Here is a 14600-nt window from a genome sequence, read left to right as displayed (position 1 = left end):
TCATATGTATATCAACACTTTAATGTAATACTTATTACACTTTCATGTAATAGTCATGAATTATCGGAAAACTTAGTTTAAATTAGTTTTAGTTTTATTTACACTCTTTCTTGGTGACAAAATTGCTGTTTTTAATGTACCATGATTTAATTGCTGTTGCTAAATTCTCACAATTGTCTCATTCTTAGAAAATTTTGATTCAAAGCGTACATGGATTTAGTACTGGTGCTAAGACTTTTTAGTGTAGAAATGATGTGAAAATACATTTCATTTAGGAGTGGAAAAAAGTACCCACCCAGAGAGTGGGAACATTTTCCAGGCTTTCTCCCAGGGACTATTGTAGATTACAATAATGGACCTCTCTAAAGCCTTTTCCTTTTCCTGAAGCTGTACTCTTTGCTATCACACACTGTGATGGAACACCATGAAGCAATAATTCACAGAAGCTGGTTTGCCACCTCTCTTTTTTTTTCCAAATGGTGAAGGTTGAAACCTCAGATTGTATCATTTCACAGTGCTCTGATTCTGAACTAATGGTTTCCTGAGGAACTGCTTTTCCTTCCCTTTGTAAAGATGTAGAAAGCACATGTGTGTGAGCTCAAGAGTAGAGCTTCAGATTCTTGGATACTTGGATATTTGTAGGCCAAAATCAACCCCTATTTTAAAATTTAACTATTAACTTTTTTCGCTATTGTGCAAATTAGGAACGTTGCAGCTTTTTGGGTAGAATTTGATTGGTATGCTGGGAACTGCACTCTAAAAAATGTGAGAACATAACAAAAAGTATAAATGGATTTAATGTCAATTTAAACTTAATTAATTACATTAAATACTGTAAATAGAGTTGGTTATTCTCCAAATAGTTAATAATTTTCTTAAAATATTACATTGAAAATTACAATTTGGTGTCAGGCTTTCAAGGGTCTTTGAGTGAATATCTCCAGAGTATGGGGCTATATGTTGTATAAAATCTCGGATAAGTGATGTGTAGAGTAGGGTTGTGCACAAAATATAAAATAAATTTCATTCTATGCATAGAACAACCACATTGTATCGTGCAAGTTTTGCTGGAATGTTCTGGACAAGCCACAATTGAGCAGAATTGGAACATACTCAACCTGACTCGGATTGAAACATTTTGGAGGATCTTACTGGACAAGTAGAGTTCTACCTTCCTCTTCCAAGTGTCTTGTGTTCTGGCCCAGTGTTTCCAGTGTTCTTCCCTTTTTTCTCCCAACTTCTTCGCTGCCATCGTAACCCTTGACCCCATATTCCACCTGCCTAACTGCACTGCCTCTCTTTTTCCCTTTGGCCACAACACCCTTGCTTGGCATACTTTGCCAACCCATTCCTTGCTTTTTTGGTCTCTATTTCCTATGAGCTACTGACACAAATTGGCCCATAGCATACATTTCCCAAGTCCACGTTCATACAAAACATGTGGCAGATCCATTCACAGATGGAACACATTTCAATCCAGACACAGACCATCCCGTGTATGAAACGTCCATGCACAGAATACTTTACACATCCCTAATCTAGAGGTACATAAAATGTTTGACCTATTTTAAGTTAAAATTACCTACAAGAATTACTTGGGGTCCAGAAGAAGTTATTCTGCCTTCTCTGGAAGGATTCTGAATTCAAACGAGATTGTTCTAACATTGGTAGAGTTTGATAAAATACCTGTTTACATCTCAGTCTGAATTTGAAAAAAATGTGCACTTACAGGTAATCCTTGATTTATGAGCACAATTGAGCCCCAAATTTTTGTTAAGTGAGACATTTCTTAAGTGAATTTTGGTATGTTCCTGTTGCTATGTACAGAATCATACATTTACCATATTTGTTAAATTTATATGCCACCCATTTTACTCTAAAAAGCAACTCTAGGCAGCTTCATATAAAGGAATCATATTAATGTCTGGATGCTAGGTGTGAATACTTGATACACTGTATCTTTACATTTGGAATGGGATTCCTATGGGTCTCATTTCATTAGAGTCCAATATCCGAACTGCATGGTTTAGGCTTAAGAAGCACAATTGTGGTCTTTCCTGGAGGAATAGTCACAGAAGGTAGTATTTGATGAGTTCTCTCCTACCCATGGCCGGTAGCCTATGGAGTGCTAGAAAATTCCATTTCCCCTCCCCCTTTTTTTCCAAATGTGCATATGAAACACAGAAAAATATCCCAGATACTCTAAAGTGTCATCAGTATGCTAAAATTATTGATCTGCACTTCTCATTTTCATTTTCAACCCAAGGAGCTGCTGAACCTTTCAACACTTTTTGAGTGTTGTGTCCCCCCCCCTTTTTTTTTTAACAGTTTGGAGACTGGGGATGATTGACATAAAATGAGATTTAAATCCAACAAAATGGAGGGGATATAGATTGGAAATTGTGTATTTTGAAAAGATGCTTTCAGTTGGGCTTAAATGGAATTTTATTTTTGTGGAAATACTGTACCAACTGGGAAAGTACAGATAAAATTAGCAGTGCTTTTAACATGTTAGGCAGATACATTGCAGTTGATCGAGAGAAAATGAACTGTTTTGTAACATACTCTTCATGAGCCCCTTTTTGAAGATGATCAGAAAGATTGCTTTGTGTAGACTGAAACTCTGTTGCATGTGCATTTCTAAACTAAATTTAAAATGTGCTTTAATGCAGAGGTGAGAAACCTCTGCCCTTCCAAAATTATCAAAATCCATCTCCAGTTAGCTTCTGTTCACTATGGGTGATATCAACCTACTTATATGTGAAGAACTGTAACAAAAACCTTTTCATTCACCATTCAGGTCTATTAAGTTAAGAGGCACTAGAGAGATTCCTTTCCATTATGACCCATACACTTATGCAATGATTCTTCACAATAGCACTTATATTTAGGTGTGTGCACAGAATTGAAAATGTTTTAAGCTTAAGACATCTCATTCAGAAAGTTCTATTGAAATATTTTGAATTGATTATGTTACACTGCAACAAACCTTGAAATACCTGAATGATTTAGGTTGATTCCAGTTTGAAGTATTTTGAGTGTTCCATCCTTGTAAAATGATGGGAATCGAGTATGAGAAACCTACTCCATTAACTTTTCATCCCAGCATCACATATATATAGACAGGCTATTGGTCCACGTTGAGTGCTACAGGTCTAAGCAGACTTGTGTATTGGCTGCCCAAAATAGGAATGGCTCCATCACCCTGATTTGCTCTAGCTTACTTAAGTAGGATAGAATGCAGCAAGTCATCTGATGGCATTACTGTTCTCCCTGGAAATGCAACAGGCATGTTGCCCTAACTAGGAGATTCACATGCTTGTATCTGCTGAAGGACTTTTCATGCCAGAACAAGAGTCTTGACTTCTGTTGCTATTGGGCATGAAGCATTTCCTCTCTTTCTGGAGGGAACCTAATCTCTTTCCTTCAGCTTGGACCATTTCTTATAGACAGGAAATCTCTGTAAAAGCAGGGGAGATTGTAGGGAGTTAGTCATTGTCAATTAGCTTCCCCTCACCATTGGCTCACTTAAGCCTATAAATATGGTGTGCTTGTTTGTACCCATAGTTTTTGGTAGAATATGAAGTCAGACTGTCAAAGTTTATTATTTATTTGTTTTATTAGATTTTTATTCCACCTTAATATTTTTATGAATAGGTCAAGGCAGTGAACATATATAAGAACATACACAAGTTCTTATATTTTCAAGAGTTCGTTCAGGAATTTTCAATTGGAGAAAAAAAAACCAAATACCTCTTAAGTGGCTCACTCAGCCCTTGAGAGATATATTGCAAAACAGAATAGCTCATACACAGAAACTGCCTTGGCTATGAATCTCCCTTTCCAGAGATCAAGGAAATATGTCCATGTAGTTTGGTTGCTTGCACTTCAAACAGCTGCTTTCATAGCAGGTAGTGTAGATGGTTCCACTGAATAGAGACATTCAGAGAGATCTGGTGTCAGGGTCAGTAGTACCCTGTTTTCCCCAAAATAAGACATCCCCTGATAATAAGCCCAATCGGGCTTTTGAGCGGATGGCAATAAGGCCAAGCGTTTATTTCAGGGTTCAAAAAAATATATAAGACAGGATCTTATTTTCAGGGAAACACGGTACTTGTCCTTATACTTCCCCTGAATACTCTGACAGAAATACCCACATTATTTACCAATAAAATTTACCAATAAAAGTATTCCTGGCAAATCCTAGTGTTCAGAGATTACATTGGAACCGATAATGGCTGCCCACTTCTTTACCATGGGCATCTTAGCAGCAGCAATTGTGCCCTGTGAATCAGAAATAGCATGTGGCGTGAAGGAGATCCCTTCTGTATGAGACCGCATTTTGTCACATAGGAGATGCTGGCAAATATAGCAGCAAACACCTTAATCTCATCCAACTAGTGCATGGTGATGGAGAGGTAACTATGTACATGACTGAGATGAAATAAATATATAAGGGCTTATTTTCAGCAGCACCAACACATCTTTCCTGCATAAGTGATAGAGGAAGATTACAATTTGTCTATTGAAAGTGATGCCAAAGGGATTTGGCCATCAGAAGCAAACAAAAGAGTACCCACCTGTATTATTATTACACCAAAGCTGACAATTGCTCAGTTAGGTCTGAGGCATTCGGACCATACTACCAGTTGTCCCTCCACCATCCTGTGGATGCTTTAGTGACTGCCCCTAGTTGGCAGTACGAGTTGCCTACTACTGGATGTTTAGCAATCCCATAACGGAAATCATTTTGGATTCTTGCTCTGCTAATGTCTGCCTTGTAGTAATTGAGTAATGAACTCATGAGGATTTAGGATTTAGGATGATACAGCTCTTCCTGAGTGTTAGTTGAAATCTCTGGGTTACTGTGAATCAACACAACCAGTTTTGCTTTGCCTTGCCTTGCCTACCATGATACCAATATTGCTACTACAGGAGCCGCAGGCCTATTACTAAAATGAAAGACCTCCTTTCAGTGGCCTCTCTTCCTCTGTCTTGCCCAACCATAATTGATTTAGGAAACCACTAAAAGTGGAATCGTGGCAATGACAAATAATAAGTGTGATAGCATATTCATTTTGTGGTTGTTCGTTAAGTATTTTCCTGTTACTATAGCTTTGATAGATTTTACAACTGTTTGAATTTTTGGAAACACCATTGATTTAAGTAAAAGGGCTAATGCACTTAACACTTGACTGTTCTATTAGCTTTTCCATGCTGTTTACTTTTAAATCTAATATCTCTGCTGTTTAGATCTATTGCTGTGATTCTGAGATACAGTTCAAATTCTCTAAGCATGTGAGATCAATGTATAAATATTAGGACTGTTTATTAAGAAACATATCCTGAGGTCATCTAGAAACAGATTTAAAATGTAATACTTCTTAAGCGAGATTTGGGTTTTAACTGATTTATTCTTCCAAAAAGGGAATCATTTCTGAATAGCTGCCTCACTTCATATTTGTTTCAGATTTAGCATTGGAGTCAAACCCATCTGACCATCCTAGAGCAAGCACAATTTTCTTGAGCAAATCCCAAACAGATGGTAAGCTAATTTTTGCTCCCTTTAAAAAAGAGGATGGGAGGAGATGGAGTGGGTGTTTAATTCCTTTCCATTTCTGTCAAAGCGTTGTTTGCTTCCACATTTTTGCTTGCTCTTCACTGCATTTTTCATAGCTGTTTGTCTGAGACTGTTTCTTTTTAATCCTCTTAATTCATTCCAAATACTCCCCATTCAGTAGAATAACTATTAACTAAGAACGGCTGGGTGCCATATTTGAGAGTTAGAAGGTGGTTATCTTATAATCAGTGATTGAAGCAACTTTCTCATCAAGCACCATTTGCAATATTCCTAGCAATATGATTCACTGCCTCCAGAAGACGTTACTTCTGTCAGCTCATTCCCTCCTAGTGGGAAAAAAATTTTCAGTCAATTTTCAATGAGTTATATTTCAAATTAACATGCTAATGTTTACTGAGATAATTTTATATTAACATTCAGCCTTGATACTCATGTAGCATCATGTTTCCACCTTTCTAAACCATTCATAACTCTTTTACAATATTGAGTCTTTTTATAGAAACAGTGCAGGTTTTTTTATTTTTTTATTTATTTATTGGCTTTCTTTATATGTCACCATTGTAAAATAAATGTTTGAATCAGGAAATTCTCTAATTCACAGGATGAATTATTGCTATTTCCCCTGATCTAAGAAACAAGCAAAAAAGAAGGAGTTGCTTCTGTGGAATTGAGTGATATTTATTGCTTTTAATATCTAGGTACAATAGGTTTTTAAAAAACCCAACAAGCTGCCTCACTATGTTTTTTATTATCGTAAATTATTTTCAGATAATTCCAAAATATTGTTAAGGTTGAATGTGTAGAAAGGGAAAACTTCAAACGGGTGCTGCATTTTAAAGTAGAATTTAAAAAACAATGTATTGATTGACTGAACTTGTTTCTCCTTTTTCAGTGAGAGAGAAGAGAAAGAGCAACCACATCAACCATGTAAGTACATACAATAGCTGTGAAAGGAGTAAATAAAAAGAATAGTCATGGTTCTTGTTTCTCTATAGAAAATGATTTTTTAAAATTTTCTGGTGAATGGAGTAGAAGAGGTTTCAAGTCATACAACCAGACTTCAGCCCAGAGCTTGTTTCTCTCCCTTACTTTTGTGATAGTTATAAGATACCTTTGAAGATGCAATCAGGTGAGAAGAATGCATCTCCTCCTGCTCACAATTTTAAAGCTATAGAGGAAGAATAGTCCCATTGCCACTCCTCCTCTTATTCCTATTAATTGCTAGGAAAAAAACCATAGATTTTATTTCAGAGCAGCAGGAGAAAGTTAAGTAACATAGGGCAATGGATGGGTGTTGGATGATGGCACAATATTCTTTGCAAAAAGAAGGGAGTAGAAAGTAGAACAAATGCTGCAAAACCTGACAATAGCTTTAGAAAAGACCCACAAGTTTACAGTTGCAAGAAAAAGTATGTGAACCCCTTGGGATTACGTGGAGTTTTGCATGAATTGGTCATAAAATGTGCTCTGAACTTCATCTAAGTCACAACAATAGAAAAACACAGTCTGCTTAAAATAATACTGCACAAACATTAGATGTTGCCATGGTTTAATTGAACATAACATGTAAACATTCACAGTGCAGGGAAGAAAAAGTATGTGAGCCCCTAGCCTAATGACTTCTCCAAGAGCTAATTGGAGCCAGGAGTGAGCCAACCTTGACTCCAATCAGTGTGATGATATTGGATGTGTTGCTGACAGCTGTCCTGCCCTTTAAAAACACACACCTGTTTTGGGTTTACTGGTTTCAAGAAGCTCTGTCTGATGTGAACCATGCCTCGCAGAAAAGAGCTCTCAGAAGACCTACGATCAAGAATTGTTGACTTGCATGAAGCTGGAAAGGGTTACAAAAGTATCTCCAAAAGCCTTGATGTTCATGTGTCCACGGTAAGACAGACTGTCTACAAATGGAGAAAGTTTAGCACTGTTGCTACTCTCCCTAAAAATGACTGCAAGAGCACAGCGCAGAATGCTTAATGAGGTAAAGAAGACTCCTAGAGTGTCAGCTAGGCACATCTCTGGCACATGCTAACATTTTTGTTGACACATCTACAATAAGGAAAACATTAAACAAGAATAGAGTACATGGGAGGACACCACGGAGGAAGCCATTGCTGTCCAAAAAAAAATATTGCAGCACGTTTGAAGTTTGCAAAAGAGCACCTGGATGTTCCACAGCACTACTGGCAAAATATACTGTGGACAGATGAAACCAAAATTGAGTTGTTTGGGAAAAACACACAACACTATGTGTGGAGAAAAAAAGGCACAGCACACCAACATCAAAACCTCATCCCCACTGTAAAACATGGCGGAGGGAGCATCATGGTTTGGGGCTGGTTTGCTGCCTCAGGGCCTGGATGGATTGTTGTCATTGATGGGAAAATGAATTCCAGAGTTTATCAAGACATTTTGCACGTACGACCATCTGTCCGCCAACTGAAGCTCCGCAGAGGATGGGTGATGCAACAGGACAATGACCCAAAGCATACAAGTAATTCAACAAAAAAAAATGGCTTCAACAGCACAGAATACGCCTTCTGGAGTGGCCCAGTAAGAGTCCTGACCTCAACCCGATTGAAATGCTGTGGCATGACCTTAAGAGAGCGATTCACACCAGACATCCCAAGAATATTGCTACGCTGAAACAGTTTTGTGAAGAGGAGTGGTCCAAAATTACTCCAGATTGTTGTGCAGGTCTGATCTGCAACTACAGGAAACGTTTGGTTGAGGTTATTGCTGCCAAAGGAGGGTCAACCAGTTATTAAGTCCAAAGGTTCACATACTTTTTCCTCCCTGCACTGTGAATGTTTACATGTTAAGTTCAATTAAACCATGGCAACATCTAATGTTTGTGTAGTATTATTTTAAGCAGACTGTGTTTTTCTATTGTTGTGACTTAGATGAAGTTCAGAGCACATTTGATGACCAATTCATGCAAAACTCCACGTAATCCCAAGGGGTTCACATACTTTTTCTTGCAACTGTATATCCAAGCCTTCTAGCAAAGAGTTTGTGCACTAATTGTGCATGTTTGGTTTGAATAATTAACAATGAAAATATGATATATATTTTTTAAAAATCCCACTTAGTAGAATAAACCCAGTTAAGAACAACGGGCAATTTGTTTCAGAGATAATTTGCTGCCAGAGTAGAATAGAACACCTAGAATTCTCAAACATAGATAGGCAGCAGACTAGTGATATATCAAATAGTTCACCTGAGGCCTCCAAATTGCTAAGAAATCCAACAAAGAATTTTGGATTAGTTGGATCTTAGTCTGAGCAGGTAGACCAGAGTTTGTCATTAGGAGGAGTGTTATTTTTGTTTTTGAAACCCAGGAATATGGAGAATCTACCTTTTCTGCGAATGTAAAAGGGTTATTGAGGGCAGGGGAAACATCTGCAAGGTTACAGTCATCTCACTGCTGTTAGTATGTAGCATTCCCTTTTTACAGATGAGTCTTTGACTCCTCACAGTTTACTATAGCCTTTAAATTCTGACATTACTTTCCTAGATTTGAATATCAATTTTTGACCTATTCTTGCTACGTTAACTGCATTTGTTTTCTCTTGCTTTGATGTAAAGATGTAGTAAATGTTAATTACATAGTCACATCAAGTTTTAATCTTTTTAAAATAGCAACAAATGGATCTTGATCTGAGTTGGGACTGGAAGAGTGATTCACTCCAACATGGTTTCTTTCTGAAATCTCATTGAATTTGTTTCTGATATTTCAATAAGTGGTGATGTGTTCAACATAGTGATCAAACAAATTTCTGCCCTGTGTTTTATTACTTGGAAAGTCTTCTGTCTCTTCTTTATCTTTATCTTTGCCAGATAATCTTTAAAAGAAAAACAGGTACCAAGAAAAGAAAAAAAGAAAGAAAGAAAAATTTATACGATGACTGGCCATTGCTGAAAATATTACTGATGCTGATTTCTATTTGCTAGTTTATTGATTCTCAGGCCAGCTATTTAAATGTCCTCCTTAATATTTTTTGATTTATTTAATAACATTGTCTATGTGATTCTAATACGCATAATACTGATTAAACCCAGAAATCATGGTTTTCAAACATTTTTATAAACTCATATATATATTTTTCTTTCCACATAGGTTTCCCCTGGGCAGCTTACAAAAAAGTATAGTTCATGTTCAACTATATTTATAGATGACAGCACAGTCAGCCAACCTAATCTTAGGAGCACAATAAAATGGTATGTACCACTTTATGTTGAATTCAACTCACATTGAATTCAACTCACCTGAATCTATGAAATCCAAGAAAAAATCATACCAAATCTAGAGGAAGTGATAAATCAGTATATGCTGAAACAGATCCCCCCACTTATTCTCAGTATTGGTAGAGCAACATCTATATGCTACCATCAATTTGATTCCAAAATTCTCTAAATTTGGGAAGTGGGGCTACAGCTCATATTTTATGACTGTTATTCATTGTTTATCTCATACTGATTTCTAATCCTATTGTTCCTGTTCGTATTTTTGACCATCTTCAAACATATGTATCGTTGATTTGTAACCTTAAGATATTTAACTCAGAACAATACATTCTTGGCTGAAATTCCATACATATCCTCAGATTTTAGGGCAGATTTTATCAGCTCATAGTTTAGAAGAAATTCTTCCTTTAAATATCTGAATGTTACAGTAGTCTAAGCAAGTAGAATCCTGCATTGCAGAGAAAACAGGACTAGTATGTTAATTCTGAACCCAAAACAAAGGCACTTTTTGTATAAGATCAACTTATTTAAATACTATTGATATTACAAGTAGACCTCATTCAGCGACTATTCAAAGTTATGGTGGCACTGAATGAGAAGACTTATGACCATTTCACATAATTGAAGCTAATACACTGCCCCCATGGTCATGTTGTTATGATTTGGATCCTTAATTACCAGCTCCCAGTTACGATAGTCACAACATCCTATGGTCACATGCTCACTATTGATCACTGTTTGTGACCTTCCCTGCCAGCTTCCAACAAGCAAAGTCAATGGGGAAGCTGAAACTGTGCAGGAATTGCCTAATGACCACAACTGGAGTTGCCTTTGTATGTCAGCACAATCATGTGACAACCACATCACTTAGTGAAGGAATTGCCTCTCCCAATTTCCATTGTTAAATGAGGACTACCTGTACATTTTGTATTGTATTGTACAGTATTATATTTATATAATATTCATAAGTATATAGCAATACATTTATAAGAAATAATCTACAAAACTCTGAAGAAGAGACCCATTTTAATCTAGTGGTTAAAGCACCACCATAGAAGCCAGGGGACTGAGTTCTAGTTCTGCCTTGGACAAGAAAGATGGCTGGGTGCTTTAAGCAGTCACTCTCCCAGCCCAACTCACTTCATAGAGTTGTTTTGGGGAAAATATGAGGAAGGAATATTGGTATATTTGGTACCTTAAGCTGTATATGAAAAAAAAGATTAAAAAAATTGACCATTTCAGAAATATCTTCTCTAGTGTTAACTGAAATAACTGCTAAAGCTTGGAACTAAGATATTTGTAAGTGTAAGTGATATTTGTAGAGCACTTCAATTATGACATACTTGAAGGATGAGTCTCAACTCTCAATCTAGCAATTTATAGGGAAAAAAAGATTGGAGTTTATTCTCCTTTTTTCCATAACAGGATCTTAAGACTAACTTCCAATTCTGTTGGGTTCTAGCTGAACACAAGTTCAACCCAGTTTAAGTTTTTTTTATGAGTGCCTTATATTGTTCATTGACCTTTATCAACCTAGCAGGATAATCCATGCAAATCAATTTAGCCCTTTGCAGGTAGGTCCTATCGTGTTAAAAGTCCATTGGAGTCAAGCTGGGCCTAAATCAAATGAATGAAATGAAATGAAATGAACTCCCTTCCCAAATTGTATTCTTCGAATATTACCTCTGACAAATTCAACAAATTATAAATATTAATAATTTGGAGCTTTTAAATTGGAGAGATTAGAGAATTAAGGTGAATATATGTGTCCCAGAATAATGCTGCAGGATCCAATCTGGTTCGATCACCAGGACCAGAGGTTTTGTCTTCTGAGCATTCGGACTCGTGCTGAAGCCTATCTTCAGAGAACTTCAGGCTGCTAGAGAAAAGTTCCCTGAAGATAGGCTTCAGCACAAGCCCGAATGCTCAGAATCAGGGGTGGGTTCCAAAGTCCGTCGCTACCAGTTTGCTCACACATGCGCGTGGAGCCTCCCGCTGCTGCCACTACCGGTTCACCTTATCCAGTGCGAACTGGTAGCAACCCACCACTGCTCGGAAGACAAAACCTCTGGTGCCAGTGACCACCCTAGATTGGATCTTGCAGATTAGAGAATTGCCTTGCTCAGTGAATCTTAAATTCATAACTTCACTGAGATATTTTGAGCCTTGGATCTGATCACTTCGAGGCTACTCAATCAAGGCAGCCTTTCCTTTGCTTAATGTACCCTATCACACTCTAATATCTACAACAGCTGTTCAGACTCTTGGGTACTTTGACTATATCAAGATTCATGCTTGTTCACTGTTTTGTAGTGACCCTTGTTTGGAATAGGATAATTTTTTAACCTTATATTAATGTCTGGTAAACCTGGACATGTACAACATTCTGTTCTAAACTGATGTTTTAGAATTTAAAATGAAATAGGGACATGAGAAACAAGAAAGAACTAAAGTTTCAAACATGATGTGGGTATAAAAGTGTTCTTTATCTAATATCATGTATCAAAATTACATTCATAGCTCTGCTTGTAATTAAATGACTTCCCTTTCTTTTCACAGTGTTACTTTAGCAATATATTATCACATAAAGAACAGGTGAGCATTTCTAAAATTTCTTGTTTGAAATTGCATATAATGATCATGTTGTTTGTAATTCCTTGTAAAGATGCAGTCTGTAATTTTGCTGCTTGCTCTTAAAATATCAAGAACTATGACTAATATATTGGCCTGTTTTGTTAAATTCGGAAATATTTTCCTTTCCTTTTTTCCCATTTCAAAAAAATTATTTTTAATTGTAAGGATTGCTTATAATAATTTTGTTATTGAACTGTAGTGTATCTTGGTATTTTGTCTATATTTTGTACTGATCTAAAAGAATAATTATTTCAAACAATACTGGATTTCCATAGTGGAATACCTTGATATGAGCTAATGCCTAAACATAGGAAGAAGGACATACTTTAGGAAAATGTAAAATTCTTAAGACTTTTGAGTAAGCTATCATCTCAACATAGATTTTAAAAAACAAAAATCCAACATTTTGCTTTTTTAAAATGAATTTATTTAATTTTAAATATATTAAAACTTAGAAGGATTGAGCATTTGAAAAGTGAATGCTAAGTTCCTGTAAATGGCTAAGATTAAATATATGCATGTCCTGAACTGTGGTACCACCAGAGGTCTGGACCAACCCAATTAGGAAGTGTTCACTTGGGAATTAGAATTGAAGGAAAGGATGATGGACTTAGTAGTAAAATTAAATCCTCTATACAGTGCAGTGTATTAAATTAGGTGTTCTTTATGTAAATGAAGGATTAATTAAATAATATATGTAGTATACGTATTTATAATTGATCTTATAAACCATAGGTATTTCACATTTGCTTACTGAAAATAAGATACTTAAATCTGTCCAGTATCTGGACTTTCCTTCAATATTTCAATCAGAGGCATTATTTTTATTTGCCCCTTTGTTATTGTGAGAGTGGGCTGGGAGTATCAACTGAAATGGGATAAGACCACAGAGAAGGACAACACTGTGGTCTGCTCAGGTTCTGATATTCTTATCATGACCTTACAAAGCAAATTTTAAAGAAATAACATTTACAGAGTTAAACAGAAGAAAGAAAGTATGCAAAATTGCACATGCAGTAAGTCAGAGATGCAAAGCCTAGTTTTTAAAATGAAATACAATAAAAAGTAACATGGCTTATGGAAGAGAGGAAAAAATATGGCAGGGAAATTTGATTTAATTTTTCTCATGTTTATTTAAATGATGCTAATTTAAATTAATTGACACCCCCCTTGCTGAATTTCACTCCTTAAATAATGGGGAATTGGCTGTAAAGATGGAAGCCATTAAATAACAATGCTGCATAAGGGTTGCTCTGTACCTTTTTAATAAGACTTTCTTTATCTGAAGATAGTTACCTGGCATCTTCTGTATACATAGCAGCTGTGTAACTGGGGAATAAAAACTGTATATCGGGTATCAAACACATGGCTGCGGGCTGGATGCGTCATGCAGTGACCACGTCCACCCCCGTTTTAAAGAAGGGAAAGTTGAGATACGTCACGTGATGGCAAAATGACTATGCGAGTTTATGTCCCTTATGATGGCTTTTACATGTTGGTTTTGATTCTGCGTCATACTGTAATTAAGTTCATCCAAAATGGAAATTGAGCCTGATGGAAAAAGTAGTTGCAAAGGCTTTGAGGCCTCTAAAAGAAAACCAGAACTCTAACAAATCTGGCAGAGTTGCCTTACCCTTTAGGTTACAGCCATGTTTGCATGTTCTATACTTCTAAATCCTATTCTCCAACCAAGGCCTCATGTAAACTCTTACCTGATCAAAAGTAACTGGTAGTATAATAACGAACGTTGAAAGCTAGGAAGTATACAGCGTACACTTTATTTTATTTGCCTTAAATATTTAGTATTTAACAGCAAAGTGAGAGGATGATGGAGAAAAATATAGTGCCTTGGCACAGACTATGGGCAAAGGTTGATCACGCTTTACTAATTCCAGTTGCATTCCTCTTTGTTTGTTGCAGAGATTCAGACAGATCACTGGAAATTTTTGATGAAAAATCACATCCACTCACGGTAAATCAGATTGTTTTTATATGTATGGTCTCATTTGATTTCTTGAATGTTTTAATTTTTATTTCTGAAATGTTACTACTTTTTCCATTTATAATCTAAATCAAGATTGCAAGAAAAATGAAGTTGGATTTTTAGTTTTCTGTCTCCTGATGTTAAAAAAAAGCA

General features: G+C 36.3%; 2 protein-coding genes across 3 annotated transcripts in view; one reads left to right on the top strand and one right to left on the bottom strand.

The window, feature by feature from the left end:
• FZD5 (frizzled class receptor 5) overlaps positions 1–14600 on the bottom strand; it is a 41570-nt gene that overhangs the window by 1854 nt on the left and 25116 nt on the right. The window lies entirely within an intron of this gene.
• The window catches only part of CCNYL1 (cyclin Y like 1), a 33194-nt gene that overhangs the window by 6364 nt on the left and 12230 nt on the right, over positions 1–14600 (top strand). For both annotated transcript variants that reach the window (XR_011599786.1, XM_070933213.1), the window contains exons 2-6: positions 5471–5545; positions 6474–6508; positions 9702–9802; positions 12389–12424; positions 14384–14435. Coding sequence is in view for 1 of the 2 variants with exons in the window: in XM_070933213.1 (XP_070789314.1) it covers positions 5471–5545; positions 6474–6508; positions 9702–9802; positions 12389–12424; positions 14384–14435 (299 nt within the window). In the remaining variant the exon portion in view is untranslated. The remainder of the gene's footprint in view (positions 1–5470; positions 5546–6473; positions 6509–9701; positions 9803–12388; positions 12425–14383; positions 14436–14600) is intronic.

The sequence above is a fragment of the Pituophis catenifer genome, unplaced genomic scaffold, assembly GCF_029215685.1.
Source record: "Pituophis catenifer annectens isolate HBS135680 unplaced genomic scaffold, rPitCat1.0.hap2 SCAF_1, whole genome shotgun sequence".
Lineage (NCBI taxonomy): Eukaryota > Metazoa > Chordata > Lepidosauria > Squamata > Colubridae > Pituophis > Pituophis catenifer.
This window is presented reverse-complemented; position numbering and strand designations above follow the sequence as displayed.